The sequence below is a fragment of the Caenorhabditis briggsae genome (genome assembly GCF_000004555.2).
Source record: "Caenorhabditis briggsae complete genome, chrIII, whole genome shotgun sequence".
NCBI lineage: Eukaryota > Metazoa > Nematoda > Chromadorea > Rhabditida > Rhabditidae > Caenorhabditis > Caenorhabditis briggsae.
Genome location: NC_013490.2, coordinates 12,930,748 through 12,956,867, shown reverse-complemented (window position 1 = coordinate 12,956,867; position 26,120 = coordinate 12,930,748). Strand labels below are relative to the sequence as shown.

Sequence of the window (26,120 nt, the reverse complement as noted above, 5' to 3'; positions counted from 1 at the left end):
TGAAAAAGTTCAGACTTTTCGGAAATCCAAAAAAAACTATTTTTTTTATTTCTGAAAAACGAAAAATTTAGAAAAAGTTTGAATTTTCCAGAAATCCAAAAACAAAGATTCCGAAAAATTTCGGAAAATTCAAAAAAAAATTGAAATCCTACAGTGAAAAAATATAAAAATTTCTTTTTTTTTTAAAATTATATGGTTAATGAGCCCAAGGACCAGAAATCTCTAATTTTTGAAAACATATTTTGAAATCCGTATGTCTAAAATTCTAAAATTTTAAAAGTTCACAATTTTATAGTACTCAAAAAAACCGAAAACTTACAAAATTATTAAATTTTTATTCAGAATTTCCAACAAAAATCTCTAGAATTCCTGAAATTCTGACTTTTTCTTAAAGGAGGACTCCGACCAAAAATTTTTATTGCATTAAAATGTGTTAAAATTTATCTATTTTCAGATTATTATTGCAAAAAAATTTTTCCAAAAATTCGAAAAAGTCCAAAATTCTGACCGTCTTGGTTCAAAAATTGTTTTCGAAGAAAAAAAAATCGGTCTTTAAATTCTGTCTGTTGGTCTGTCTGTTTGTCCAGATGTCTGCGTTGAATTTGTTGGATTTCTGTCATATTTTTTCACAATCTTTCTGTCATGTTTTTTCTCAATTAAAGACAGTATCAGAAAGTAAAAAAAAAAAAAAGAGAGAGAGAGAGAGAGAGAGAGAGAGAGAGAGAGAGAGAGAGAGAGCATTAGTATCAGATCTGGCTCCGCCTATGTACTACAATTCATTAACATTTTGCAGGCTCCCCGTTCAGCCGAATTGTCCATCGACGGCCAGATCACCGCCTTCTTCTCTATGCTCATTGCATGCTTCGAATTCCATGAGCTGCCGACCGGGAAATCGTTGTCCCTCTGCTTCGCGACTGCCTCAGCATTCGCCACTGTGATTGCCGGTTTTTTGGCCATGGACGAGGTAACGACACCTGTAGTAGTACGCCCCCTCTAATACAAAACCTCTCTTAAGAGGTAGCTCAGAAATTGTTTTTTGCTTGATTCACAGAGAAGCAGTAGAACATGGAAAATTCACACCATTTTTTTTTTTGCTACTCTGCTAATCAAGTAAAAAACCAAATTTTGTTACTTTGTATCACCTTAAGATACCTCTCCGAAAAAAAAAGTTTTTGGAAGAGTTTTTCAAAAGCATTGGAATGACAGTAACTCGAGACCTTCGCCCAAAACGTTTAAAAACAGAACGTCTTAAAAATGGTGAATAATTTGAGTTTTTTTCAGGCTCGCATTAACAACGAACGCCGTCCACACCAGGAATAATTGTCTTCTTCTTTATTGTTTTTTCTAATTTTTTCAGTACATTTTGGTATAAAAATATGTGGCTCAATTTCAAATGTATACCTTATTTTTGTTAGTTCATCCTTTGTCGGTTGATCCCTCTGCCTCCTATTGCTCGGTTCCCAGCTCCAACGTTTCTGAAAACAATGAAAAAGAAAGCACAAACTGGCGTTGAAAACTTACTCTTATTCTCATTTTTTCGGTTCCCTCGATTCCCCGGCTGGTCCAGTGGTGGAGCTTCTTGTAGTCGTCGTAGTCGTCGCTGGTGGTACTATAGACATCGTTGTTGTGGCTTTAGGCGCCGCTGGTCAGGAGATTTTTCGTAGTTTTTTTGTAGCTAGAGTATGCATTCTACCGTGACGGTGTACAACGCTTAATGTCACTCTGCGTACAGCTGTCGTCCTCGCCTTTATGAATGCAATCGGGCGTGCGCTTTCTCTTTGCCCGCGTGGCTCAGTCGGTAGTGGCGCCGCACCCTCAATCATCGCCTTCACAAGTTCAACTCCTCGAGAGGCATCTTTGAACGGAATTTCGAGAAAATTATTTTTTTCATGTCTCCCCACCTTTAAGAGCGAATTTTCACTATAATTATCATTAATCTAGCCAAAAATTGTGCTCCGCTGGTTTCCATTTATAAAAAAGTGGAGATTAACTCGGATGATTATGGTTTTGAATCGTGTTGCCCTTTTCTGGGATACTAGTCACTTTGGGAAGCAACCATCCACCATTCACGAGGTTGGCACCGTCCCGGATCTCCAAATTCACGAAATCAGAGAGCAACATCATGACTTGCTCTTAGCCATGGTTCGACTTTCTCGAGCAAGATCTAACGTTATAGGATGAAATAGACGGCAACTACCTGCGACGCACGGCGACTTTTTTCTGCGGATCGTCTGAAAGCCTGCATCAAAGCCAAAGCATCTAACTCCGATCATGTACTCAAATATTTACAAATAGTTTCTAGTCTCCCGAAAATAGCCAAAAATCAAGTGAAAAAGGGGTTTTTGTTTATGTTATTGCCGGTCCTGCATCCCATGCTTTTTTATTCATTTCAAAACGATGAAATCCTGAGAAAATCCATATAGGATCAACTCGTGCCAAACATGAGTATTCCCATATCCTCGAGATTGAAGGACCCTCATGAAGTCATTCGAGAAAATTTCCTTTTCAATGTCAACACCTCTGTGACCTTCCTAACCCGCCTACTACAGATGCTCTGCTCTTTTCTGTGCAGGTTTTCAACAGTCATCCCCTTTTTTAGCATCAACTTCTTGAAAGTTTCAAAATCATGCAGACGCCTCTCAACCATCAAGAAACATTCTGAAGTTCGGGTCGTTTTCAAGGGTTGCACCTATATGACATTTGGAAACGGTCACTGCTGCGATGAGCCGCTGGGATGTATCGATTGCGGCTTTGAATACAGGTTGTATGTTTTGAAGAAATTCTATTTAGATGCCAGAAGTGTGATGAGAGATGAAATTCATTATGTAACGTTGGATATGGACGATTTCAAAGGACGATGCAGAGAAATTGTGGCCTGGTTAAAATCGTGTTGCCCGGAAGTTTTAGATTTGGCTGTTTACGGAAAGAATCCAGGACAAGAAGAATTGCAATACGTATTGGATACTTTGAAGTTCACAAACAGTTCATACTTCTACCTCGACACAATTGAAGACCTTCCACTGGAAATTCCCACAACAATTGAAAGATTACGTATCCATAATAGATCATGGATTACGTTGGGTTATGTAATGCATTCAAAAATGAGCGGATTGGCGTTTAATGGCACAAATCTGACAAATCAAGACATAAATGTATTTTATAAGAGTTGGATAGAAATGAAATCTCACCAAAACTTGGAATTTTTCGAAATAAATCTAATGAATCCAGAAGACTTTGTTGCGGTTGGTCTGAAAGATATCCCATATGAAATAGGATCACCAATAGATGAACCGTAAGTTTGAAAATATCATTCAATATTAAAATATGAATTTTCATTTTCCGTGACTATATTGCAATGGAAGGAAGCTTCGAGGTAACACGGAAAGATGGACACGAAGCGTCAATTTGTGTTTATGATGGACCGAATGGAGTCGTTGCTTGTATGCTTGCCTGACAAGACTAAGATTTGTAAAACAATCCAATTTCTATTGCATTATATTGGATTCAATCATTTAATATGATAATGTTGTTTGTTTATTGCATCTCCAGATGCGATAAACAAATTCCCTTTCTCCTATTAACACGTACTAAATTCTGATTTTTAAAACACACACAACTTGAGATTAAATGAATATTGGCATAAATCTGCCGACCCATAAAAAAATTACAAATGAAAATTCGTCTGCTGATAATTAGATAGACCGTTTATCGAAGAACCGATACAGTAATCCTCGCAATGAGCGCGAGTTTTGAAATTGTTCGCAGATGACGGACGTTCGGGATTCCATTTGAACTCAATGCAACTGACACCGTCGAATCCCCATCTGGATAGGTATCCGTCGTCTGGATGGTCGAAAATCGGATGATCACAGGTTTTTGCTGGAAATTAGAAATGGTTTTGATTTTTCAGATTTTTCATGACGTTAGTCTTTTTTGTTATTAAATTTCTGACATTTTGATACTAATTTCGACTTGATTCGAGCAAGTTTGAAATTTGGCGTCTTCTGAATTCAGAATAATCTGTATTTTTAAACTTGGGCAATATGGGTATCAAAAAGACGGAAATTTCTAGTGAAACAATTCTAACGTCATGAAATTTCTTGAAAATTATTTTGAAGGTTGTTTTTCAAATTTGAATTTTGCTAAAATCCAGAATTCAGACCTGGATGTCCTCAAAATTGTTTTTATTAAGTTTTCATGACGTTAGTCTTTTTTGTTATTAAATTTTTGATGTTTTGATAGTAATATCGACTTTGTTCGAGCAAGTTTGAAATTTGACGTCTTCTGAATTCAGAATTCCCCTAAACTTCAAAACTATGGCAATGTGGGTATCAAAATTACAGAAATTTCACGAGAAACGTTTCTAACGTTATGAAATTTCTTGAAAATTTTTTGGAAGAAAGTAAGGAGACGTTCTCACCTCGATCCGGACAACAAACTCCATCCAACGCTCCTAAAATCGAAAGCCCTTGAATACATTCGAATCCTTCTGGACAGGAATCTGGCTTCTTTTTACTGGAGCACTTCACAGGTTCCCCATCTTTTCGATACATCACTTGATATCCGGCACCTTCTGGAGTGGGGCACGTCAACGGTGGACCAGAATTTCCGACTTTTATGGAAAATGGTGACGTTAGAAAGAATTCTCATAAAATTTCCGTCATTTTGATACCCATATTGCCCTATATCCAAAATTTTGAGGATTCTGAATTCAAAAGACGTCAAAACACGAATCTTTTCAAATATGGTCAATATGGGTATCAAAACGACGGGAATTTTACGGCGAACAAGGTTTACTGTGTTATTTTGCTCAAAAGAGATTCTGGAAATTCCTCAATCAAATTTTAAGAAAAAAAACTAACTTGCATCATTGGTCGCGAGACAAACCCATTCTCTAGAAGCACTCTTTTTTCGAATCGTATTCTCCGGACAACGACATCTGCCACGTACACAAATCGCATCTGGCCATTTAGAATCACATTCCTCATTTGATTCGCATTTCTGTGAAATATCGCTCTATTGATAATTTTTTAAAACTTCTTTTTTCCGTTTTTATGAAATTTGGTGACGTCTAAACTGCTTGTCTTGAAATTTCCGTCATTTTGATACCCGTATTGCCTAGGTTTTGAAATTTTCGGGGGTACTCTGAATTCAGAAAACGTCAGTTTTCAAACTTTAGAACCGTTTCTAGCAATATTCACGTCGTTAGATGCGTTTATTGTAATTTTTCCGTCACTTTGATACGAAATTCGACCTGATTCGATAACATTCAATTTTTGACGTCTTCTGAATTCAGAATTCACCAAAATTTCGAAACTATGGCAATATGGGTATCAAAATGACGGAAATTTCATGAGAAATCTTTCTAACGTCATAAACTTAAATAAAAATTATTCTGAAGGTTTTTTTTCTCAAGTTGGAATTTTGCGAAAATCCAGAATTCGCAATCAGATTTAGAAACTTCTGGATTTCTTCAAAATTTTTTCCAGAAAATTTGTCGTCGTCAAAGTTGTTTTTCACAATATTTGAAACATTTTAACATCAATTTCGAGAAGATTCGAGCAAATTTGAAATTTGACGTCTTCTAAATTCAGAATTCCTAAATTTTGGGATATAGGGCAATATGGGTATCAAAATGACCGAAATTTAATGAAAAATCCTTCTAACGTCATCATTTTTCATGGAAATTCAACTTTAGAAAGTTACCTCCGAAAAAACGATATTGGTTGTTAACATAAGAAGAATGAATAGGTGGTACATTTTTTGAATCTGAAAAAACAAATTTTGAGCGCTAAATTCAAAAATTTGAGAAAAATGCAATAATAAAAAAGATAAAGAGATATCAAATGATCGATAACTGTTAGAAAGTGAGAAAAAAAAGGAAAAGGAAAAGAAGAAAAAGAAGAAAAAGTGTAACAAACTGGATAAGGAAGTGATTAACAAGAAAAAGCAGATAAGAAGAAGAAAAAGAAGCGATAAAAAGAAGGAGAGAAAAAAGTACACACAGTTTGTATGGTTTAACACGCTCCAGGTGCATAGGAACCAAAAATCGGAGATTTCAAACAGTTCAATGCCCTTTTTGAAGGCTTCAACGCAATTTTAAATATTGAAACTATGTTTTTTGAATTTCCCATAAAATTTTCTTTCAAACAATACCCATATTGCCTATATTCGATGAGATTCGAAATTTGACATCTTCTGATTTCAGAATCCACGAAAATTTGAAAATAGGGCAATATGGATATCAAAAAGACGGAAATTTCATGGCAAACACATTTAACGCAGTGATAATGCTAGAAAATGCTTCTGGTGCGATTTAGAAGACGTCAAAGTTTTGAAACCTAATCTAAGATTATGGGAATTAGAAGACGTCGTTTTCAAACTTCAAAATCATTTTCAGCAAAATCCGCCTCGTAAAAAGTTTTTTTTTTCTGTGTTTTTTCTGTTATTTTGATACCAAGATCAACCGAACCCGAGAAATTTGAAATTTGACGTCTTCTGAATTCAGAATTCTTGAAAGTTTGGATATAGGGCAATATGGGTGTCGAAATGACGGAAATTACATGAGAATAACGATAAAAACAAAAAAAATTAGCTAAAAATGATTCAGACGCGATTCATAAGCAATCCTCAAAACCTAAAAAAAAAGAAAAAAAGAATGGGCCGAACCGGGGATTGAACCCGGGACCTCTCGCACCCAAAGCGAGAATCATACCACTAGACCATTCGGCCACATTTTGGAACAAGAGAGGAGGGCGTACACATATGAGCGCGGCGCCGACCCGCTTCTCCTCTCTTGGGGGAGTCTTCTCGGGAAAAAAAAGAAATACACACTAGAATCTTCTTTTTCGGATATCCATAGAAATTTCGAGATTCTTCAGCTAAATAAGCCTGACGTGGATGTATCTATACGTATCTAAGTGTCGCTATGTGCCACCATTGGAAACCGGCTCGCCGAGTCCTCTCCGAGTCCCTTCATTTTCATTCAAGCCTTCTTTTTTTCCTCTTTTCTCATTTTAAAATTAAAACTGAGCAAATTTTTTTTCAGTAGCTTGGGTTGAAAATGGCTGTAAATCAGTCGATAATGTTCAAAGGCGGTCTACCGGCGGACTGCACGTGTCCGATTTGTGAGCAAGCGTTGAGAGAGCCGATGCTGCTCAATTGTGAGCATCACTATTGCAAACAGTGCTTTGAGAAGGAGGATAGGTGAGGAAATATGATTTTCTAGACAAAAATAAGTTTAAAAAAGCTTAAAAGGCTGAAAAATCAGTTTAAATAGACCAAAAATCAGGCAAATACTTCAAAATTTGGCTGAATTTCGATAATAACCATAGTAGTGCTTTGCCGCTAATTATCTCGGTTCCTAAAATAGGTATCAAAAAGTTGTTAACTAACAAAATGTTAAAAATGTTAAGCTCTACATTTTAATAGTTAACAATTTTAAACTAGCTTTTTTAGTTTTTGAGATAAACGCGCTCTAATGCAAACAGCTCCTAGGCTTGCTGTAATGTGGGGGGGGGGAGGGTGCATTTTCTTTGAGCGCGTGTATATCAAAACCTACTAAAGCTAGGTTTATTTTGTTATCTATTAAAATATGCAAAATTTTTTAAGCCATATTTTTGTCCTTTAAGATTTTTATCTAGCTCTTTTAGTTTTTGAGATAAACGCGCTGTAATCAACCATCCCTCAGTTCATCGCAAAGGATGCGCTTTCTTTGAGCGCGTATCTCTCAAATGCTACAAAAGCTAGAAAAATTTGGTTAATTATTGAAATATGTAAAATTTTATGCTCTACATTTTTGTTTTTTACATAATTTTGATAACTTTCACGAGAATTGAGATAATTAAAAAATACGGTAGACTGTATCTTTTCCTACCAGCCTAGCTAGTTTTATAGGATAAATTCAGCCATATACGGGAAATAATAAATGTAAAAAAAGAGAAAAACCTTTATTCTCCGTCTTCAGTCCCATTTTATATTCTCCCATTTTTCCTCTCATTAAATATTCCAGAGCACCGGAATGCGCGCTCTGTCAGACCATCATCCAATCGGAGCTGTGCAAACACGATCGTGCCAAACATAAGCAGGTGAGAAGATATTGAATTTACATGTTTTTTGAATTCTATGTTTTCTTCTCTTTTTTTTATTAGAAAAAATGCAAAAAAATGGGGGAAATTGAAGCGCTAGTGGCTTGGAGAGAAGAAGCAGGGTGGTTTGCATTAGAGCGCGTTTATCTCAAGAACCAAGAAAGCTATCAAAAATTTGTCAACTGTAAAAATGTAGAGCTTAAAATTTTACATATTTTAATAATTAAAACAATTTTAGTAACTGCTAAGATTATTGAGATATATGCACTCAAATAGAGTGTACCAACCAGACCTCCAGGAGAAGGACGCGCGCGCGCTGCCTGCTCAGCGCGCTATGTTTAAACGCGCTTATCTTAAGAACCAGACAAGCTACTAAAAATTTGTAAATTACAAAACTGTAGACAATTAAATTTTACACATTTTTGTTGTTAACACTATTTTTATAGTGTCACTGGTTCTTGAGATATATGCGCGCAAACATAGCGTACCTACCAGACCTATGAGGAGGCCGTGCGCTCAGTCCTCTCAGCGGGTTATGTTTAAACGCGCTTGTCTCAAAAACTAAAAAGCCACTCAAATTGGGTTAACTACAAAAATATAAAACATATAATTTCGATGTTTTAATATTTTACACAATTTTTGTAGCTTTCACGGTTTTCGAGATATACGCGCGCAAAGAGAGCGTACCTACGACATCTCCGGGAAAACGCGCGCTTACCTATGCTATGTTTAAATGCGCTTATCTTAAGAACCCGATAAGCTACTATTAGGTTGTTCAATAAATAGTGGTCACTTTTTTTCAATTCGCATTTTATTCAAGGAAAACAAAAATTAATAAGAAATGTATTCTCCATTGGAGTTGATAACTTCTTGCCAGCGCATTGGAAGTTGAGCAATTCCATTTGCGACTAGAACTCTGGCGACTTGGAGGCAAAAAAGTGATCCAAAAACTTCTCGACATCCTTGCGATCATTGAATTTTTCACCGGAAAGATGGTTCTGGAGAGAACGGAAAAGGTGATAATCAGTGGGTGCCAGGTCCGGAGAATACGGTGGATGAGGAAGAACTTTGATTCCGAGGGACTGGAGCTTACTGCGGGTCTTCAAAGATGTGTGTGGTTTGGCGTTGTCGTGCAAAAGTATAATCTTCGAGCTTCTCGGGCGGTGAGAGCGGTAAGCATGAAGTACATTATCCATTTGAGAACAGTAGACATCAGAGTTAATAGTAGTGGAGTCCGGAAGGAGCTCGCGGTAAATCACTCCCACCAAATCGAAAGCATTTTTTTTTTTCGTGAAGTTCTCCTTTTGGGTCCGATTCTGCTGCTTCTCCTGCAGGGACCCACTGGCGCTTTCTGGTATGGTTGACATACAGTACCCACTTCTCATCTCTAGTAATTATCTACTTAATACAGTCCGTCGTCGGCTCCCTGGTGAGTAGTGAAAGTGACAGGTCACATCGAAGTTTTTTCTGAAAATCGGTCAACAGGTGTGGGATAATTTGACCGAATTTCGGAACTCTCCCCATTCGATGAAGGTCATTGGAAACGGTTCTATGTGGATGGTGGACTGTCAAAGATACTTCCCGTAAAGGAGCCCGGGGCTCTTCCTCCAGTGTCATTGAAATATCGTCGTCGATATTGAGACGAGGCCTTCCGGGGCTCGGTTTTTTTCCAGATTATAATTCCCTTCCTCGAATCTTTTGAACCAAAACTTAATCGTGGTTCGAGGGACGGTGTCTGCGCCTAACACTTCACACATTGTTCGCCGAGCTTCGTTGCTCGAGTGACCCTGGAGAAACATGAACAAAAACACTCCTCTGAGTGCATGATGATCATCGAGTAAATTCTCGGTCATTGTAGCAATTACCTGAAAGTTTTAATGATGTAATAAACATGCAATATGTGACACATGAAAATATTAAAACAAAAATGAAAAAAATCGATAATCGAAAAAGTAGCGGTAAAGCGAAGTCAAACTGACCACTATTTATTGAACAACCTAATAAAAATTTGTAAACTACAAAACTGTAGACAATTAAATTTTACACATTTTAGTTGTGAACACAATTTCAGCAGCTTTTATGGGTTTTGAGATAAATGCGCTCAAACAATGCGCGTGTTGTTCAGTGTTTGCGGACATAGCGTCTACATTCTCTGCCTTATATCACTAGAACTATAAGAGCTAGCAATATTTTGATAACTAACAAATTATGCGAAATTTTTTAAGCTATATTTTTGTAATTTATAACAATACAGTAGTGTTTCTAGTTTTCGACATAAACGCGCACTAATGTAAAGCCCGCTCTATTTGAGCGCATATATCTTGAAAACTGTTGAAGCGAGCAAAATTGTGTCAACTACCGAAATATGTAAAATGTTATGTTCTACATTTTTGTAGTTAACAAATGTATTGTAGCCAATCTAGATAAACGCATTTAAACAAATCCAACTTTCAGATCCTCTCCCTTCCAGTGGTTTGCACTTTCGAATCATCCGGATGTCAATGGTCGGGACAATTGGGCACTCTTCATGATCATCTCACAGAGTGCACATTCAAATCCTCACTAAAATGTGAGAAATGTGGAAGACAATTCGCCAAGGCGGATTTGGATCGTCATCGCGAGAAATGTGAACTGAATCGAGCGATGTGTTCCTACTGTAACAAGACAATCAGGGATTCTGACTTGGAGAGACATTTGAAAACATGTCCAGAGGTTATTATCAGTTGTCCGTTTCAATGTGGATTGTCGGATAGGCCAAGACATGAGGTACTGTACTTGTGCTACTCCGATTTTTTAAATTTCTGATTTTCCAGATCGAAGCTCACCGTCCCCAATGCCCCAATGTCGACAATGTTTGCCCATTTGTCCCCTATGGATGCACATTTGCAGGTAAAATTTGCATCTGTCTGTTTATAGATTTATCCGGATGTCTGGATCTCTCTCAGGTGGCAAAGAATCAATTCAACAACATCTCAGCGACGAACCAGTCCGCCATCTTATGTATCTTTGTGATGAGATCACTGACTTGAAGGTTAGCTCGGAAACTAGACTAGCTAGTAAAAAGTTGTTAACTACGAAATTGTAAAGCATAAAATCTCACATAATTAAGTAATTAGCACAACTTTTGTAGCTTTGCAGTTATGGAGATATATGCGCTCAAAAGAAGGGCGCTCAGCCCGCACCTCCGCAATGAGCCAAGGGACGGTTCATTAGAGCGCGTTTATCTCAAAAACTAGATTAGCTAATAAAAGCGTGTTAACTACAAAAATGTAGAACATAAAATTTTACATATTTCAATAGTTGACACAATTTTCATAACTTTTTTGGTTGTTGAGATATATGAGCTCAAAGATAGCGTTCTCGTACACCTTTCTGAAGAGGAGAGGGACGGTTCGCTTTAGAGCGCGTTTATCTCGAAAACTACATTAGCTAGTAGTAAATTGGAAATTACAAAAATGTAGCTCATAAAATTTTACACATTTTATCAATTTTCATCTTTTTGATAGCGTTACTGGTTTTTGAGATACATGCGCTCAAAGGGGGGGGGGTGCCTCTTACCCGAGTAGTATACCTCCTTTTGCGCGGAGGGGGACGGGTTGCATTAGAGTGTGTTTATCTCAAAAACTAAATTAGCTATCAAAAATGTGTTTACAACAAAAATGTAGCTCTGGAAATTTGACACATTTTATCAACTCACATCTTTTTGATAGCGTTGCTGGTTTTTGAGATGCATGCGCTCAAAGAAAAGGCGGTCAGGGAGCGCACCACTTACCATATCCCTTTGAAGAGGAGGAGGACGGTTTGCATCAGAGCGCGTTTATTTCAAAAACTAAACTAGCTATTGAAAACTTGTTAACTACAAAAATGTAGTTCTACAAATTTCAAACATTTTATTAGTTAAAAACTTTTTGATAGCTTTACTGGTTTTTGAGGTAAACGCGCTCAAAGACAGCGCACCCAGCCCGCACCTCTTCAACGAGCCAAGGGACGGTTCATTAGAGCGCGTTTATTCAAAAAACCAAATTAGCTACTTAAAATGTGTTAACTGCAAAAACATAGCTTTGAAAATTTCGCACATTTTGTTAGTTGACAATTTTTTGATAGCGCTGCTGGTTTTTGAGATAAACGCATTGTTCGCTGGAGCGCGATTTGCCCAAAAAAAATTATGTTCTATTTTTGTTGTTTTTAGGGAACCTACGAACTGATGGAACGCGACATGGTCTCTTTCAACGATCGCCAGTCTCGTATTCTATCGGCTGTAAGATCATTCTATAATATTCTAGCGGGAATTCAAAAAAAATTCCAGGCAGACACTTGCACTGAAATGTTCGGTCCTCAATTGATCTGGAAAATCGATAAGCTTCAGCAACGGACCAACGAGGCGAAGGTAAATACGCTCTATTTGAATTCGAAATAATTTTTGAAAAATTTTAGTCTGGAGCAGACACAACAATCTTCTCGAATCCATTCATGTCGCATAGATTTGGGTATAAGATGATGGCGTGTGCATGTCTTTTTGGAGATGGAACAAGTATGGACACACAGACACACAGACAGATTTTTGGCAATTTTCAGGCGCCGGAAAGTCGATTTCCCTCTATGTCCTTCTTTTGAAGGGGGAATTCGACCCGACTTTGGAGTGGCCATTCAATCGAACCATCAAAATATCGCTTCTAGATCAGGTGGGAGCAATTTTCAGCCAAAATGACGTCGTTAAATGTGTTTGGCTCGAAAATTCCGTCAATATGATACCCATATTGCCATAGTTTTAAAATTTTCGTGTATTCTGAATTCAGAAGACGTCAAAATTCCAACGTGCTCAAATCGAGTCGAAATTAATATTAAAATGATGGAAATTTCTTGAAAAATAGCTTTAATGACGAAAAAATTCCTAGAAACAATTTGGAAGGCATCCAGAATTTTCTAAACCTGAATTCCAGATTTTCGCATAATTCCAACTTGCTTCATAATAGTTTTCAAGAAATTTCATGACGTTAAAAATATTTCTCATAGAATTCCCGTCCATTTGATACCCATATCGCCATGGTTTCGAAATTTCGGGGTATTCTGAATTCAGAAGACGTCAAATTTCTAAATTGCTCGAATCGAGGCTAAATTAGTGTCAAAATGTCAGAAATTTGAAGATAAAAAAGATTAACGACATGAAAATTCTAGAAAATCCGAGTTCTGAAACTTAAGAAGACATTAAATTTTCATTCAGAATCCCCGTCCCGAGGATCGTGTCAACATCACCTACGTCATTGATCCGCGCAAGTTGAAAGCCAACGAAAAGTTCTTGGCTCGGCCACGTGGCGAGCGAAACGCCGCGTTTGGATCGCAATCGTTCTGCTCGTTGGCGATTTTGCAGAATTATGTGAAGGTACAGTATTCTGAATATATCTTTTAGAATTAATTTTCATGACTGGAAACTTTCTTTTTTTTTGAATTGAGCAAGTCAAGCCGGTTCGAATAAGTATAATCACGACCTATCTAGCTAAAAAATGGTTTTTCAGGGTACTGTAGCCGATTTAAAGGCGCATGTTGTCCCTTGAAAACCAAAATCGAGCAAACTAGGTCATGAGTATACTCATTTTAAAGCGCTCGTTGATTTGAACAAGAATATAACAAGGAAAACTGACAAATGTGTTATTTAAACTAGTTTAGAATGAAACAATCTATTTAAGAACCGAATCTTACAGTATTCGGCCTTTATCTCGGCTAGAACATATTGTAAATGCCTAAAATCTATTTTTCTAAAATCAGCAATTTAAGCCGGTTTGAATGAGCATAATCATGACCTATCTAGCTAAAAAATGGTTTTTCAGGGTACTGTAGCCGATTTAAAGGCGCATGGGGTCCCTTAAAAATCAAAACAAAGCAAAATAGGGCATGAGTATACTCATTTTAAAGCTCTCGTTGAGCCCAACAAAAATATAATAGCAAAAATGAGCAAATCCCTAATTTAAACCAATTTCAGGACGATACAATCTACGTTCGAATCGATGTGGATCGTTGCGAGACCCTTCCAGTGTCTCTGAAGACTCGAAATGAGAAGGAAAGGAAGCAAATGATGGATTCGATTCGTCTGAAGACTCCAGATGTCCGTGCAATTCATCAAGTCCGTCCGGTCACCGGACAGTCTCAGGCGGTCTCTGGAGATCTTAGAGTCTAGTACCTTTTTTGGGGATTACTGTAGAGAATTTTTATTTTTGGGAAGCAGATTTCTGGGTTTTTGTTTCAGTTTTTAGAACAGCTTTTGGACGACATGGGTACAGTATGGTGTTAGAATCGCTTGTTTTGGGGACTGACCACTTCGCAACCGGACATTTCGCAACCAGACGTTCTAGAACCTCAAGTTTCAGCAAACTAGAGCATGATTATACTCATTTTAAAGCTCTTATTGAGAAAAACAAGAATATAATGACAAACATTACTAAATTCCTTTTTGAAAAATAAGAGATCCTATTTAAGATTTAGCAGCATTATGCTAAAGTACAGTAATCTGAAATTATCTCTGCTAGAAAGATTTTTAAGATTTAAAACTTAGTTTTCTTAACTCAGCAAATCAAGCCGGTTCGAATGAGTATACTCTTGACCTATCTATGACCAAAATTAATTCTCGGGTACTGTAGCCAATTTAAAGGCGCATAGGCCTTTTGAAGCAAAGTAGGTCATGAATATACTCATTTTGAAGCTCTCATTGAACCAAACAAGAATATCGACATAGTTCTAGAACGTCTGGTTGTGAAATGTCTCTTTTGGGGCTTTATTTGGGCGTAGAATCTTTTTTGTTGAAATTTTGGGATTTTTTGGGGCTTGTACCGGTACGTTTTTTTTCCAGGAAATAAAACTTGGAGCTGGGAACTTTTTTTTATTATTAGAAAATTGTAGAATTTCCAGCATCTGGTGAATGGTCCTGTGGGGTGAACCTTCTTGTTCTCTGTCTGAAAAATTTTTTTGAAATCAGATTTTGAGTGTTCACTATGTACCTCATACTAGAAGAGGTTCGGCGACCATTTGTTTGCGAAGAATAGAACGTATTTATTACTTATACGGGAAATAAATTTTTAAATAAAAAAATCGGAAACGAAAAAAATGTAAAAATACCGATAAGGCAATTTTAAGGCTGAGGATCAAACTGTTGGCTGAGGATCAAACGTTTGAACCATGGGCAGCCAAATACGAATTTTCCTGCGTTTCGCAATCTTTTTTTTTCTTTTTTTTTTCTTTTTTTTTTGAGGAAATTCTCTATTTTCAGCTGGAATATATTATGGTCAAGAATTTTCGGAATTATTTGTGGAATTGTTCCGAAGCTTTTTTTTTCGGAAAATTCAACACAAAACCAACACAAAATCGAAGAACGATACATCAAAATTGAAGTCGAAATTGAAGCAGTTCGATTTGCTTTTGCGTTATCGAATGGTGCAAAAAAGTTACAGTATTCAAAAATTATCCTCGCTAGAATTGATTTTTCAGACTTGTCATCTAGTTTACTACATTCAGTGTAGTATGACGCTTCGAATGAGTATACTGATGACCTATTTTGAACGAATTTCAGATTTGGGGTACTGCCGCCAATTTAAAGGCGCGTTGTAAATCGAAATGAGCCAAACATAGGTCATGAGTGTACTCATTTTAAAGCTCTCGTTGAACCGAAAAATGTCGGTTCTAGAAAGTCTGGTTGCGAAATATACGTATCTCCTGTAAACAAAACTTTTGGAGCTGGGAGTTTTTTAAAATTTATTTTCCAGAAAAAAAGCTCAATGAATTTTTCCACAAGTTTTGACTTGTCCATCGTCTTGAATCCATGCGGTTCCCGCCCAGACTGGCTTATTTTTTAGCTCCTTCGGGAAACATCGTTGAATATGAACACCATCGTCACCGCATCTGTATTCCACGTCTCCTGGAAAATTTTGGAAGTTCTAGAATTTTTTTGAAAATTCAAACTTCCTCACCTTCCCGCCAAACTGCATACTTTTTGATATGTCGACTCTCGTCGTGAATATCGTCGTTTGTTGTGCCATTGAAGCAACCTGGAGACTTTCAGATGGATTTTTCAATTTTGATATGAATATTCTTACTCAGCATGTTCTTAGCTTTCAAATGAGTTTACTCATGACCTACTTTTCTCAATCTTTTTTTTTCGTTACCTCCTGCGCCTTTAAACTAGCTACAGTACCCCCAAAACTGAATTTTGCTCGAAGTAGGTCATGCGTATACTTATTTTGATGCTCTTGTCACGCTAAGCACGATTTTTCAGTTTTTTAATCAAGAATCTGAAAACCTAGGCGCCGAAATTTCAATTTTCAGTTCTGGGACTGTTGAAAGCCAAAAATTGAAATTTCGGGGTCAAATTTGAACTTTCCCCGTTTTTCATCATGATATTCTTGCTCATCTTGTTGTCCGCTTCCAAATGAGTATAATTATGACCTACTTTTCTCAATTTTCATTTTGTTTCGTAACCTCCTGCGCCTTTAAACTAGCTACAGTACCCCTAAAACTGAAATTTGCTCAAAGTAGGGCATGAGTATACTCATTTTGATGCTCTTTACATGCTGAGCACTGATATCTAATTTTTGAGTAGAAATCTGAAAACATTAGCGCCAAATTTTCCAGTTTTCGATTTTACAACTTTTGAAAATCTAAATTTGGAACTTCTTGCCAAATTTAAATTTTCCGCGTTTTTCATATCATTATTCTTACTCAGCATGTTGTCAGCTTTCAAATGAATATACTCATGACCTACTTTTCTCTGTTTTCATTTTTCGTTATCTTCTGTGCCTTTAAACTAGCTACAGTAACACGGAAACTAAACTAAGCTCAAAGTAGGTCATGCGTATACTCATTTTAATGCTCTTGACATGCTGAGCACGAATATCTAATTTTTAGGTACAAAACTTTCATTAAAAAAAGTTTTAGACCCAAAAAATGAATAAAAGCCATACCCTTTGGCTCAATTCTTGCCATCAACTGGTTGGGTTGTATTCTACAGTACTTCAAACTTTGATTTCCAATTATAAAATATCCATCCTTAACAATATCTCCATTTACATCGACACATCCTTTGAATCTTCTAGAAATACAACAAATCGCGAATCGATCCTTGAAGATATCATCGGAAAAATCGGCAAATGTTGGGCAGGAATTTGTATTCAAGTTCTCTGCCACCTCGTGCGCACATGTGTATTCATATCCCTGTTCCACATAGGTTTTCGAGCCGACATCCAGTAAATGACCACTGTCTGTCACACATTTTAGGGTCTGGAAATTTTAAGAATGATTTTTGTGTTTTTAGATGTTGATATTTGTGCTCAGCTAGTTAAGACGGTTAAAATGAGTATACTCATGGCCCACTTTGAGCGAATTTCAGTTTCCGGGGTACTGTAGGTAGTTAAAAGGCGCAGGAGGTAACGAAAAATGAAAATAGAGAAATGTAGGTCATGATTATACTCATTTGAAAGCTAATAACAAGGTGAGTAAGAATATTTATATGAAAAACGCGGGAAATTCAAATGTAGCCCCGAAATTCGAACTTCGGATTTTCAATAATCGGAAAAACGAAAATTGGAATTTCGACTCTTTCTCGGAAAAGTTTTTCATTAAAAAACAGAATATTCTTGCTCAGCGCGTCAACAGCTTTAAAATGAGTATACTCATGACCTAGTTTCCTCAAAGTCAGTTTTAGAGGTACTGTATGTAGTTTAAAGGCGCAGGAGGTCCCTAGAAAATCAAAATGAAGCAAACTAGGTCATGATTATACTCATTCGGAAGCTGAAAGCTTGCTGAGTAAGAATATGCGTATCAGAAAAATGACTAACTAAAATTTAGAGCCGAAAATTCAATTTTAGATCAATTTTAGATTTTCAAAAGTCATACAATCGAAAACTAGGGTTCCAGCGCTTTTTCAAACTAGATTTTTGATCTAAAACCTGAGTGTTCTTGCTCAACGTTTCATGAGCTTCAAAATGAGTATAATCATGACCAATTTTGAGCGAGTTTCAGTTTCCGGGGTACTGTAGGTAATTTAAAGGCGCAGGAGGTTCCGAAAGATGAAAAATGAGGAAAGTAGGTCAGAGTATATTCATTTGAAAGCTGAGAGCTAGCTGAGTGAAAATATGGGTATCAGGAAAATGACTATAGAGCCGGAAATCCAATTTTAGATCCATTTTAGAATTTCAAAATTCATAAAATCGAAAACTGGAGTTCGAGCGCTTTCTCAAACTAGATTTTTGATTCGAAACTTAAATATTCTTACTCAGCGTGCTAAGAGCTTTAAAATGAGTATACTCATGACCTAGTTACCTCAAAGTTCGATTTTGGAGTACTGTAGCTAGTTTAAAGGCGCATTAGTGCCTCAGGAACTAAAATGAACCAAACTAGGTCATGAGTATACTCATTCGAACCGCCGAGCTATGGGAAATACGAAAATCAATGTTAGTTTAGACAGAATTTCCGAATAGTTCGAAAAAATCAACAATACCTGAATTTTTCCACCTCTACATGTCACCAAAAAGTGATTATTACGAATCCATTTGTCGCCAGATGCATAAATGACACCGTTATCATCACATTGTGCAAGAATAGAATGGAAAAGAGTGTAGAAGATTAGGAGACGCAGAGAAAAGGTCATCAGAAGGAGGGAAGACTAATAAAATGAAGTTTAGAGTAAAGGGGGAGAAATGGGGGGAGCACAAAGTGACCTGGGTCGGGAATAGTGTAACAAGAGGTTAGAGATAAGAGATTTAGAGTTATTTAGGTTGTGTGAAAGATTTTAAAATTTAAATTGAACGTTTCAAGAGTCTCATAGCTTCAAAAGCTTGAAATTCGAAATACAAGATTTTCGGTTCCATATCTCGAGTTTTACAATTGCTAGAAGCTTGATTTTTATTTAAAAATGTTGGAAATTTTGTGCTCTTTATTTTTGTAGTTTTTAGTATTCTGATAGCTACTGTAGTTTTCGAGATATGCGCCTTTAAAGTAGTACTTTCTCTGCATCCCCACAAGAGGCGCTCATGTTTAAAGGCGCATAACTCCAAAACTTTAATAGGTATTAAATTACTACAAACTACAAAAATGGAGCACATAAAATTTTACACATTTTGGTACAAAAATTTTATTATTGACTTTTTACTCGAGATATGAAAAATTCAAAAAAATTTTTTTTTTTCAAAATTTTTTATAATTTTTTTATCTCGAGTTATACAATTGCTAACAACATGATTTTTGTATGAAAATGTTGGAAATTTTGTGCTCTTAATTTTGTAGTTTGTAGTATTTTGATAATTACCCTAGTTTTTGAGATATGTGCCTTTAAACTACGCGCACTCCTTAAGTGCGTCTCCGAAAAATAATTGCATCATTTAAAGGCGCATATCTCAAAAACTACGGTAGCTATCAAAATTTGATATACTACAAAAATGAAAAACATAAAAGTGCCTACATTTCAGTCAAAAAATGTATATTCTAGCTGTTTTAGAAATAGAGATATACTACTTTTGGAAATAATTTTAAAAAACATTTTTTGTTATTTTTAAATTTTCATATCTCAAGTTCTACAATTGCTAGAAGCTTGAATTTTATACCAAAATGTTGGAAATTTTATACTCTTTATTTTTGTAGTTTGTAATATTTTGTCAGCTACTATAGTTTTTGAGTTATGCGTCTTTAAAGTAAGCGCGCCCCTCCCCCTTGCATCGCTAACAGAGGCGAGAATTTTTGGGCGCATAGCTAAAAAACTACAGTAGCTATCAAAATTTGGTACACTATAAAAATAGAACGCATGAAATTTCCAATATTTTGATACAACAATTTGATTTTTGTCTGCTTTAGAACTTGAGATATGAACATTTTTAAAATTTGGAAAAAATATTTTTTCAGAATTTTTCTTTTTTTTGTATCTCGAGTTCTACATTTGTTAGAAACATAATTTTTATATCAAAATGTTGGAAATTTTATGTTTCTTATTTTTGTAGTTTGTAGTATTTTGTTAGATTCTTGGTTTTTGAGATATGCGCCTTCAAAGTGTGCGCACTCCTCCCCTTACGTTACCGACAGAGGTGCGCATTTTTTTTATAGGCGCATATCTCAAAAACTATGGTAATTATCAAAATGGTGTAAACTGTAGAAATCAAAAACTTGTCAACTAACAAAATGTGTGAAATTTTATGCTCTTTGTTTTTGTATTTGTCGTATTTTGGTAGCTACCGTAATTTTTAAGATTCGCGCCTTTAAAGTACGCGCACCCCTCAACTTTAAAGGCGCATATCTCAAAAACTAGAAGAGCTATTTTAACCTATTTTTTTCCTGTTTTTTCAGCGAATATTCCTTTTTTCTCATAGAAAATTGATTTATTCAAAAAATAGACTGGAAAAAAGGTACAAGGAAAAAGGTTTAGTACAGAAAAATCGTAATTTCAAGGCACAAAAAAGGGGGTTACAAAGTTCTTTAAAAATACAGTAAAACTACCAAAAATGGTTTTTCGTAAATTAGAGGCACAAAAAAAGACAAGGTTCAAAAGATACAGGAAAAAATCAATAATAGATCAAAACTCGACGAGTTTTCGATGGAGGGCCATGAGTCCTTTGAAGTACTTGACCGTCTTCACTTTCAGCTCCAAAGTGGCGTCTTCATCGGCGACAAACGTGGCGCATGGATGCATTTGCATTGCGGATACTGTACACATATGAGAGACACCGCATTCGATTGCCTGATGAAGGGCCAGTGCCTTATGGGATCCAGTGATCAGAATCATCACTTCGCGAGCGTCCATTACGGTTTGAACACCGACTGTCAGCGCTTGGGTTGGCACTTTGGAGAGGTCGCCGCCGAAGAAACGAGCGTTGGCCTGCATGAAAATCGATAATAGATTGGCTCAAATTTTTAAATTTTGATATTATAAGATTCGCTGTTTTTGGCGATTTCAAAACACTAAATTTTGGGTTTGAAAACCTATGTTGTACAGGTTTACAGCGATTTTCAGGGTTTTCTCTCAAAAATCGATAATCGAATAGCCAAATTTTCGAAACTTCGATATTTTCAGATTCGCTATTTTTCGGCGATGCCAGCAAACTCCAATTGATGTCTTAGAACGTACTTTAAACAGGTTAATAACGAAATTCGTGATTTTGACCGAAAAATCGATAATCGATGGGCTAAATTTTCGAAATTTCGATATGTTCGGATTCGCCGTTTTTCGGCGATTTCAGCAGATTTTACTTGAGGGTTATGACGTATTTTCGACAGGTTTACAGCGATTTTTGTGTTTTTACCTAAAAATCGATAATCGACTGTCTGAAAATCGATTTTCCTTTCTTTCTCACCTGAATGGTATCCTCATTGAGTGTCTTAATTCGTGTGCGACTGGCCAGAGAGCTCCCTGGCTCATTGAAAGCGATATGTCCGTCCGGACCAATGCCTCCGATGAACAAATCGATTCCGCCCGCTTCCAGAATCTTCTTCTCATACTCTGCGCACTCTTTCTCATGATCTCCGGTGTTTCCGTTGAGGATATGGATCTAGAAAATGCGCTCTATTGAGAATTTTGGCCATGGAGCGCACTTACATTTGCTGGCTGGATATCAATGTGACGGAAGAAGTTGTCGAACATGAACGAGTGATAGGATTCGGGGTGATCGCGAGGCAGATCTGGAAGTATTGATTTTATCGATTTTTTGAAAAAAAAATTATATTTTCTGGAATTTTCCGGATTTTTTCCGGATTTTTTCCGGATTTTTTCTGGTTTTTTTTCAGAATTTTACAGAATTCTTCGTTTTTTATCGATTTTTTCTAGAATTTTAAAAGGTTTCTAGTCAATTATCGATTTCTTATCGATTTTTCCAGCTCACCGACATACTCGTCCATATTGAAGGTTTTGACCATTTCAAACGAGATCATTCCCTCCTTATAGAATTCAATCAACTTTTTGTACATTCCCAACGGCGTCGAGCCCGTCGGAAGTCCCAGAACGAAGAATTTCTTCTTTTCGGAAGCTTCGGCGATTTTCCGGGCGACGTAGCGAGCGGCGAAGTCGGCTACCTTTTCGGCGTTCTCCTCGATGATTAGTTTCATGTTAGTGCTAAAAATTAAAAAAAATTCGGTCTAAAATTGGGGAAAATCGAGTAAAAATGAGTTTTTCTGAGTGAAAATTCGCTGAGAAATTTAAATTTTTAGATTTTGCGGCAAAACTTAAAGGCGCACACAGTAAAATTTTTCGCTGGGCTTCGCCACGAAAATCTTTTATTTATTGAAAAACGCTTGTTTTTGATAGATTTCTTTGCTTTTTTTTGCATAAAAAGTTTAAAAAAGAAGAAAACAATTTTTATAACAGGCATTTATGAAAAAAATTTAAAAAAAAGCTCAATTTTTCGCTAAAAACAAACGAAATTTCAAAGGAATATATCTATCACAGTACTCTTTTAAAGGCGCATGCACAGAAATCGTTTTAAAAAATTATATTTTTTTGCGAATTTTCAGGAGAAAAAAGAGCAAAAAGAGCACAAAAATGACCGAGAAAAAAGTTATATAGCAGAAAAAAAGAGTTCTTATCTAATCGAAAAAAAATTTGTGTTTAGATTGACAGATACAAAAATTTTAGTGTATACAATCAATTGTTTATTATCTAATCGGACATTTGGCACCGAGCCAAATGAGCGACCGCGACCGACGAATTCGAATTTTTCACAAAATGACGTCGAAATTCGCATCGAAAAATCTGCCAAAAACACAAAAACCCTTGGGAGCCAACAGGTTTATTTCAATGTTGTTTGGGTTTTGTCGAGTTTTCAGTGACACAATGTTCTGTAAGCAAATGCGCTCCAATGAGAACTCTGAAACAACTTTTCCAGCGATATTAACAATCGAAGTGTTGATTGGATACGTAATGTGCATCGTTTTCATCGTGCAGTGCTCCAAAAAGAAGCAGGAGAAGAGTGCGGTAGGTTTAAAGGCGCATATCTCGAAAAGTACGGTAGTTCTCAAAAAAGTGTAAACTGCAAGAATGTAGATCATAAAATTTGACATATTTTGTTCGTTGAAAGTTTTTTGATAGCTACCGTAGTTTTTGAGATATGCGCCTTTGAAGTTAATGCACCCAAAAGGGGTTCGTCTCCCGGCATGCCTTTCTTTAAAGACGCATATCTCAAAAACTATTGTAGTTATCAAAGAGCTACAAACTACAAAAATTAAAAACACAAAATTTCCAACAATTTGATATAAAAATCATGTTTCTAGAAATTGTAGAACTCGAGATATCAAACATTTAAAAAATCGAAACAAAATTTTTTTCAAAATTTTCAAATTTTCACATCTCAAGTTCCAAAATAGCCAGAAGTTATTGTTTTGTAACAAAGTGTAGGACATTTCATGCTTCTTATTTTTGTAGTTTGCACTTCTTTAGTTGATACTGTAGTTTTTGAGGTATGCGACTTTAATGTTAATGCACCCAAAAGGGGGTCGTCTCCCCTCCGTTGGGCATGCCTCACCTTAAAGGCGCATGTCACAAAAACCAAGAAAGCTATCAAAAAGTTGATCACTAACGAAATGTGGGAAATTTCAAGAGCTACATTTTTGTAGTACATACTTTTTTAATAGCTACAGTAGTTTTTGAGATATGTGCTTTTAAAGTTGACGACACCGTTATATTTCCTTTTGTTAACAAGGAGGAGACACAGGCAACTAGAGTCTGGAAAATAGATCTACATATTGAAAATTGTTTTCAATTTCAAATTTTTTAAACTTTCAGGCCCCTCGTGGTTCAAAATCCAAGCACTTGCTTGTCACCACCACCGTTGACGAATCCATAGCCGCCAACGTTGCTGAAAATCAGAAAAATCCCCCGGAAGTCAATAAATCCGGAAAGGATGCGTTGAAATCTGGATCAAAAGTGAAAAGTGTGGATAGTGGACCAGGTGGAAAGAAGTCGAAAATGAATCGAGCGTCGAAACGCAAATCGGATAAATCCTCGTCTTCGGCGATGAAGGACTCGAAACCGATGGATGGGACACAGAATGGGCCGACGTGAGTAGCTCGAAAAGTTGGGGAAAATGTAGATCATGAAATTTCATTTATTTTGTTAGTTGTCAAAATTTTGATAGCGAACGTGGTTTTTGAGATATGCGCCTTTAAAGATACTATGTGCAAAAAGGTGGCGGTCCCCCTCATGCCTTAACTTTAAAGGCGCATATCTCAAGAAGTACAAAAGCTATAAAAATTTGAAATGACCAAACTGTGTGAAATTTTATTTTCTTAATTTTTTTAGTTGACATTTTTTGATAACTACCGTAGTTTTTGAAATATACGTCTTTCAAGTTGACTTACCCAGAAATGGGCCCAGAGAGCGGCATGCTTCAGCTTTAAAGGCGCATATCTCAAAAAGTACAAAAGCTACCAAAAATTTGTAACTAACAAAATGTGCAAAATTTTATGCTTTACATTTTTGTAATTGACATTGTTCTGATAACTACCGTAGTTTTTGAGATGTGCGCCTTTAAAGTCAGCGCGCGCAATCTGGTGAGAGCTCAGTCTTCTAGACGGTCTTTAAAGGCGCATATCTCAAAAACTAGGAACGTTAGCCATATTTTGAAAAAAGCAAAAACTTTTCTGTTCTTCCTTTTTGTAGTTGACAATGTTTTGATACCTACCATAGTAAACGCGCTCTACTGAGATGTTCAGACCCAACGATCCAACTGGAAACAATTCAGCGAAAGAAAACGAAATTTCGATTATAAATGCTGATGAGTGTGGTCCGATGGAAGAAACAATAAATGATCCGGAGACTCGTAAGCAAGCGCGCTCCACTGGATTTCGGCGCGAAATTCAAAAATTTCAGCTGTCATCCACGACCGTGTGGTTCGTACCGCCGCAACTGATATGATTTTTGATCCCAAATTAGTGACTTACAAGGGAAATCTAGATGTGGAGAAGGTGAGTATAATAGAGCGCATTTGCCCTAATAACATTTTTCAGGACCAAAAAGAAATTGATGATTTGGAAAAAGAGATGATGAAAGCGTGTCAGAAGCATGAGACCAAATTCAAGGATGTCCGAAAAAATGATGAGAAAAATCGATTTTCGAAACTTCCAGAATCGGAGAAATCCACCGAGAAACAAACGCCGATTCCGAAGGATCTTAGGGTACTATAGGATTACTGTAGACACGGATTACTGTACTTTTGTAGGTCAAAATGCGACCCGATCAATGTTTGTTGTTCGAGACGAAGGATCAACAGACTGAGGATGATATGGAGTATGATACGCCGCAAAATAATGATGCGAACACTGAGAAAAAGTAAAATAATGGAACTATATTGATGATGGGACAATAAAGCTTATGAAAATTTACACATTTTGATATTAAATTTGATAAAATGGAATTTCTGGTTCTTGAGATACAAGTGGTCCAAGTTTAAAGGCGCACATCTCAAAAACTAGAACAGCTAGAAACATTTTGTTAACTAACAAAATGTGTAAAAGTTTATGCTTTACATTTCTACAGTTTACACCATTTTGATAATTACCATAGTTTTTGAGATATGCGCCTATAAAAAAAATGCGCACCTCTGTCGGTAACGTAAGGGGAGGAGTGCGCACACTTTGAAGGCGCATATCTCAAAAACCAAGAATCTAACAAAATACTACAAACTACAAAAATAAGAAACATAAAATTTCCAACATTTTGATATAAAAATTATGTTTCTAGCAAATGGAGAACTCGAGATACAAGAATTAAAAAACTTGAAATAATTTTTTTTAAATTTTTAAAAATCTTCATATCTCAAATTCTAAAATAGACTCAAGAAAAAGCGCGTACATTAAAGGCGCATAACTGGCAAAAAATTCGGGGGGGGGGGGGGGGAGTACAATGATTCGGGGGTACAAGGGGGTACAACTGATTTAGGGGTACGAAATTGGTGTTTCGTGGGTACAAAAATTCGGGGGTACAACGATTCGGGGGTACAAACTATCAATGATTCTGGGGTACAACCCATTTCATTTAGGGGTACAACGCTTGTGATTCGGGGGGTACAATTTTTTTTG

At 36.5% G+C, this 26,120-nt stretch overlaps 6 protein-coding genes and 1 non-coding gene across 7 annotated transcripts; 3 read left to right on the top strand and 4 right to left on the bottom strand.

Moving 5' to 3' along the window:
- Window positions 1–2,441: 2,441 nt before the first annotated feature.
- CBG21217 lies at window positions 2,442–3,296 on the top strand (the record flags this gene model as incomplete). Its single annotated transcript, XM_002642773.1, has 1 exon — window positions 2,442–3,296. One exon carries the CDS (start codon window positions 2,442–2,444, stop codon window positions 3,294–3,296), a length of 855 nt encoding a protein of 284 aa, XP_002642819.1.
- Window positions 3,297–3,664: 368 nt separating this feature from the next.
- Cbr-bli-5 lies at window positions 3,665–5,760 on the bottom strand (the record flags this gene model as incomplete). The annotated part of the gene is made up of 4 exons (XM_045244574.1): window positions 3,665–3,879; window positions 4,421–4,612; window positions 4,863–5,001; window positions 5,707–5,760. 4 exons carry the CDS (start codon window positions 5,758–5,760, stop codon window positions 3,665–3,667), a joined length of 600 nt encoding a protein of 199 aa, XP_045097225.1.
- Window positions 5,761–6,660: 900 nt separating this feature from the next.
- Window positions 6,661–6,732, bottom strand: CBG28904. The gene has a single exon. It is a non-coding gene (tRNA).
- Window positions 6,733–7,063: 331 nt separating this feature from the next.
- Cbr-trf-1 lies at window positions 7,064–14,259 on the top strand (the record flags this gene model as incomplete). The annotated part of the gene is made up of 10 exons (XM_045244573.1): window positions 7,064–7,206; window positions 8,012–8,087; window positions 10,542–10,858; window positions 10,901–10,976; window positions 12,277–12,345; window positions 12,394–12,474; window positions 12,522–12,618; window positions 12,663–12,769; window positions 13,309–13,467; window positions 14,065–14,259. The coding sequence occupies 10 exons, from the start codon at window positions 7,064–7,066 to the stop codon at window positions 14,257–14,259; spliced, it is 1,320 nt and encodes a 439-aa protein (XP_045097224.1).
- Window positions 14,260–15,847: 1,588 nt separating this feature from the next.
- Window positions 15,848–18,717, bottom strand: CBG21220 (the record flags this gene model as incomplete). The annotated part of the gene is made up of 4 exons (XM_045244572.1): window positions 15,848–15,990; window positions 16,043–16,120; window positions 17,033–17,348; window positions 18,568–18,717. The coding sequence occupies 4 exons, from the start codon at window positions 18,715–18,717 to the stop codon at window positions 15,848–15,850; spliced, it is 687 nt and encodes a 228-aa protein (XP_045097223.1).
- Window positions 18,718–20,628: 1,911 nt separating this feature from the next.
- On the bottom strand, window positions 20,629–22,154 carry CBG21221 (the record flags this gene model as incomplete). The annotated part of the gene is made up of 4 exons (XM_002642777.1): window positions 20,629–20,931; window positions 21,407–21,601; window positions 21,649–21,731; window positions 21,932–22,154. 4 exons carry the CDS (start codon window positions 22,152–22,154, stop codon window positions 20,629–20,631), a joined length of 804 nt encoding a protein of 267 aa, XP_002642823.1.
- A 616-nt stretch (window positions 22,155–22,770) lies between these two features.
- On the top strand, window positions 22,771–25,375 carry CBG21222 (the record flags this gene model as incomplete). Its single annotated transcript, XM_045244571.1, has 6 exons — window positions 22,771–22,962; window positions 23,827–24,101; window positions 24,756–24,862; window positions 24,913–25,007; window positions 25,050–25,217; window positions 25,262–25,375. The coding sequence occupies 6 exons, from the start codon at window positions 22,771–22,773 to the stop codon at window positions 25,373–25,375; spliced, it is 951 nt and encodes a 316-aa protein (XP_045097222.1).
- Window positions 25,376–26,120: the final 745 nt, after the last annotated feature.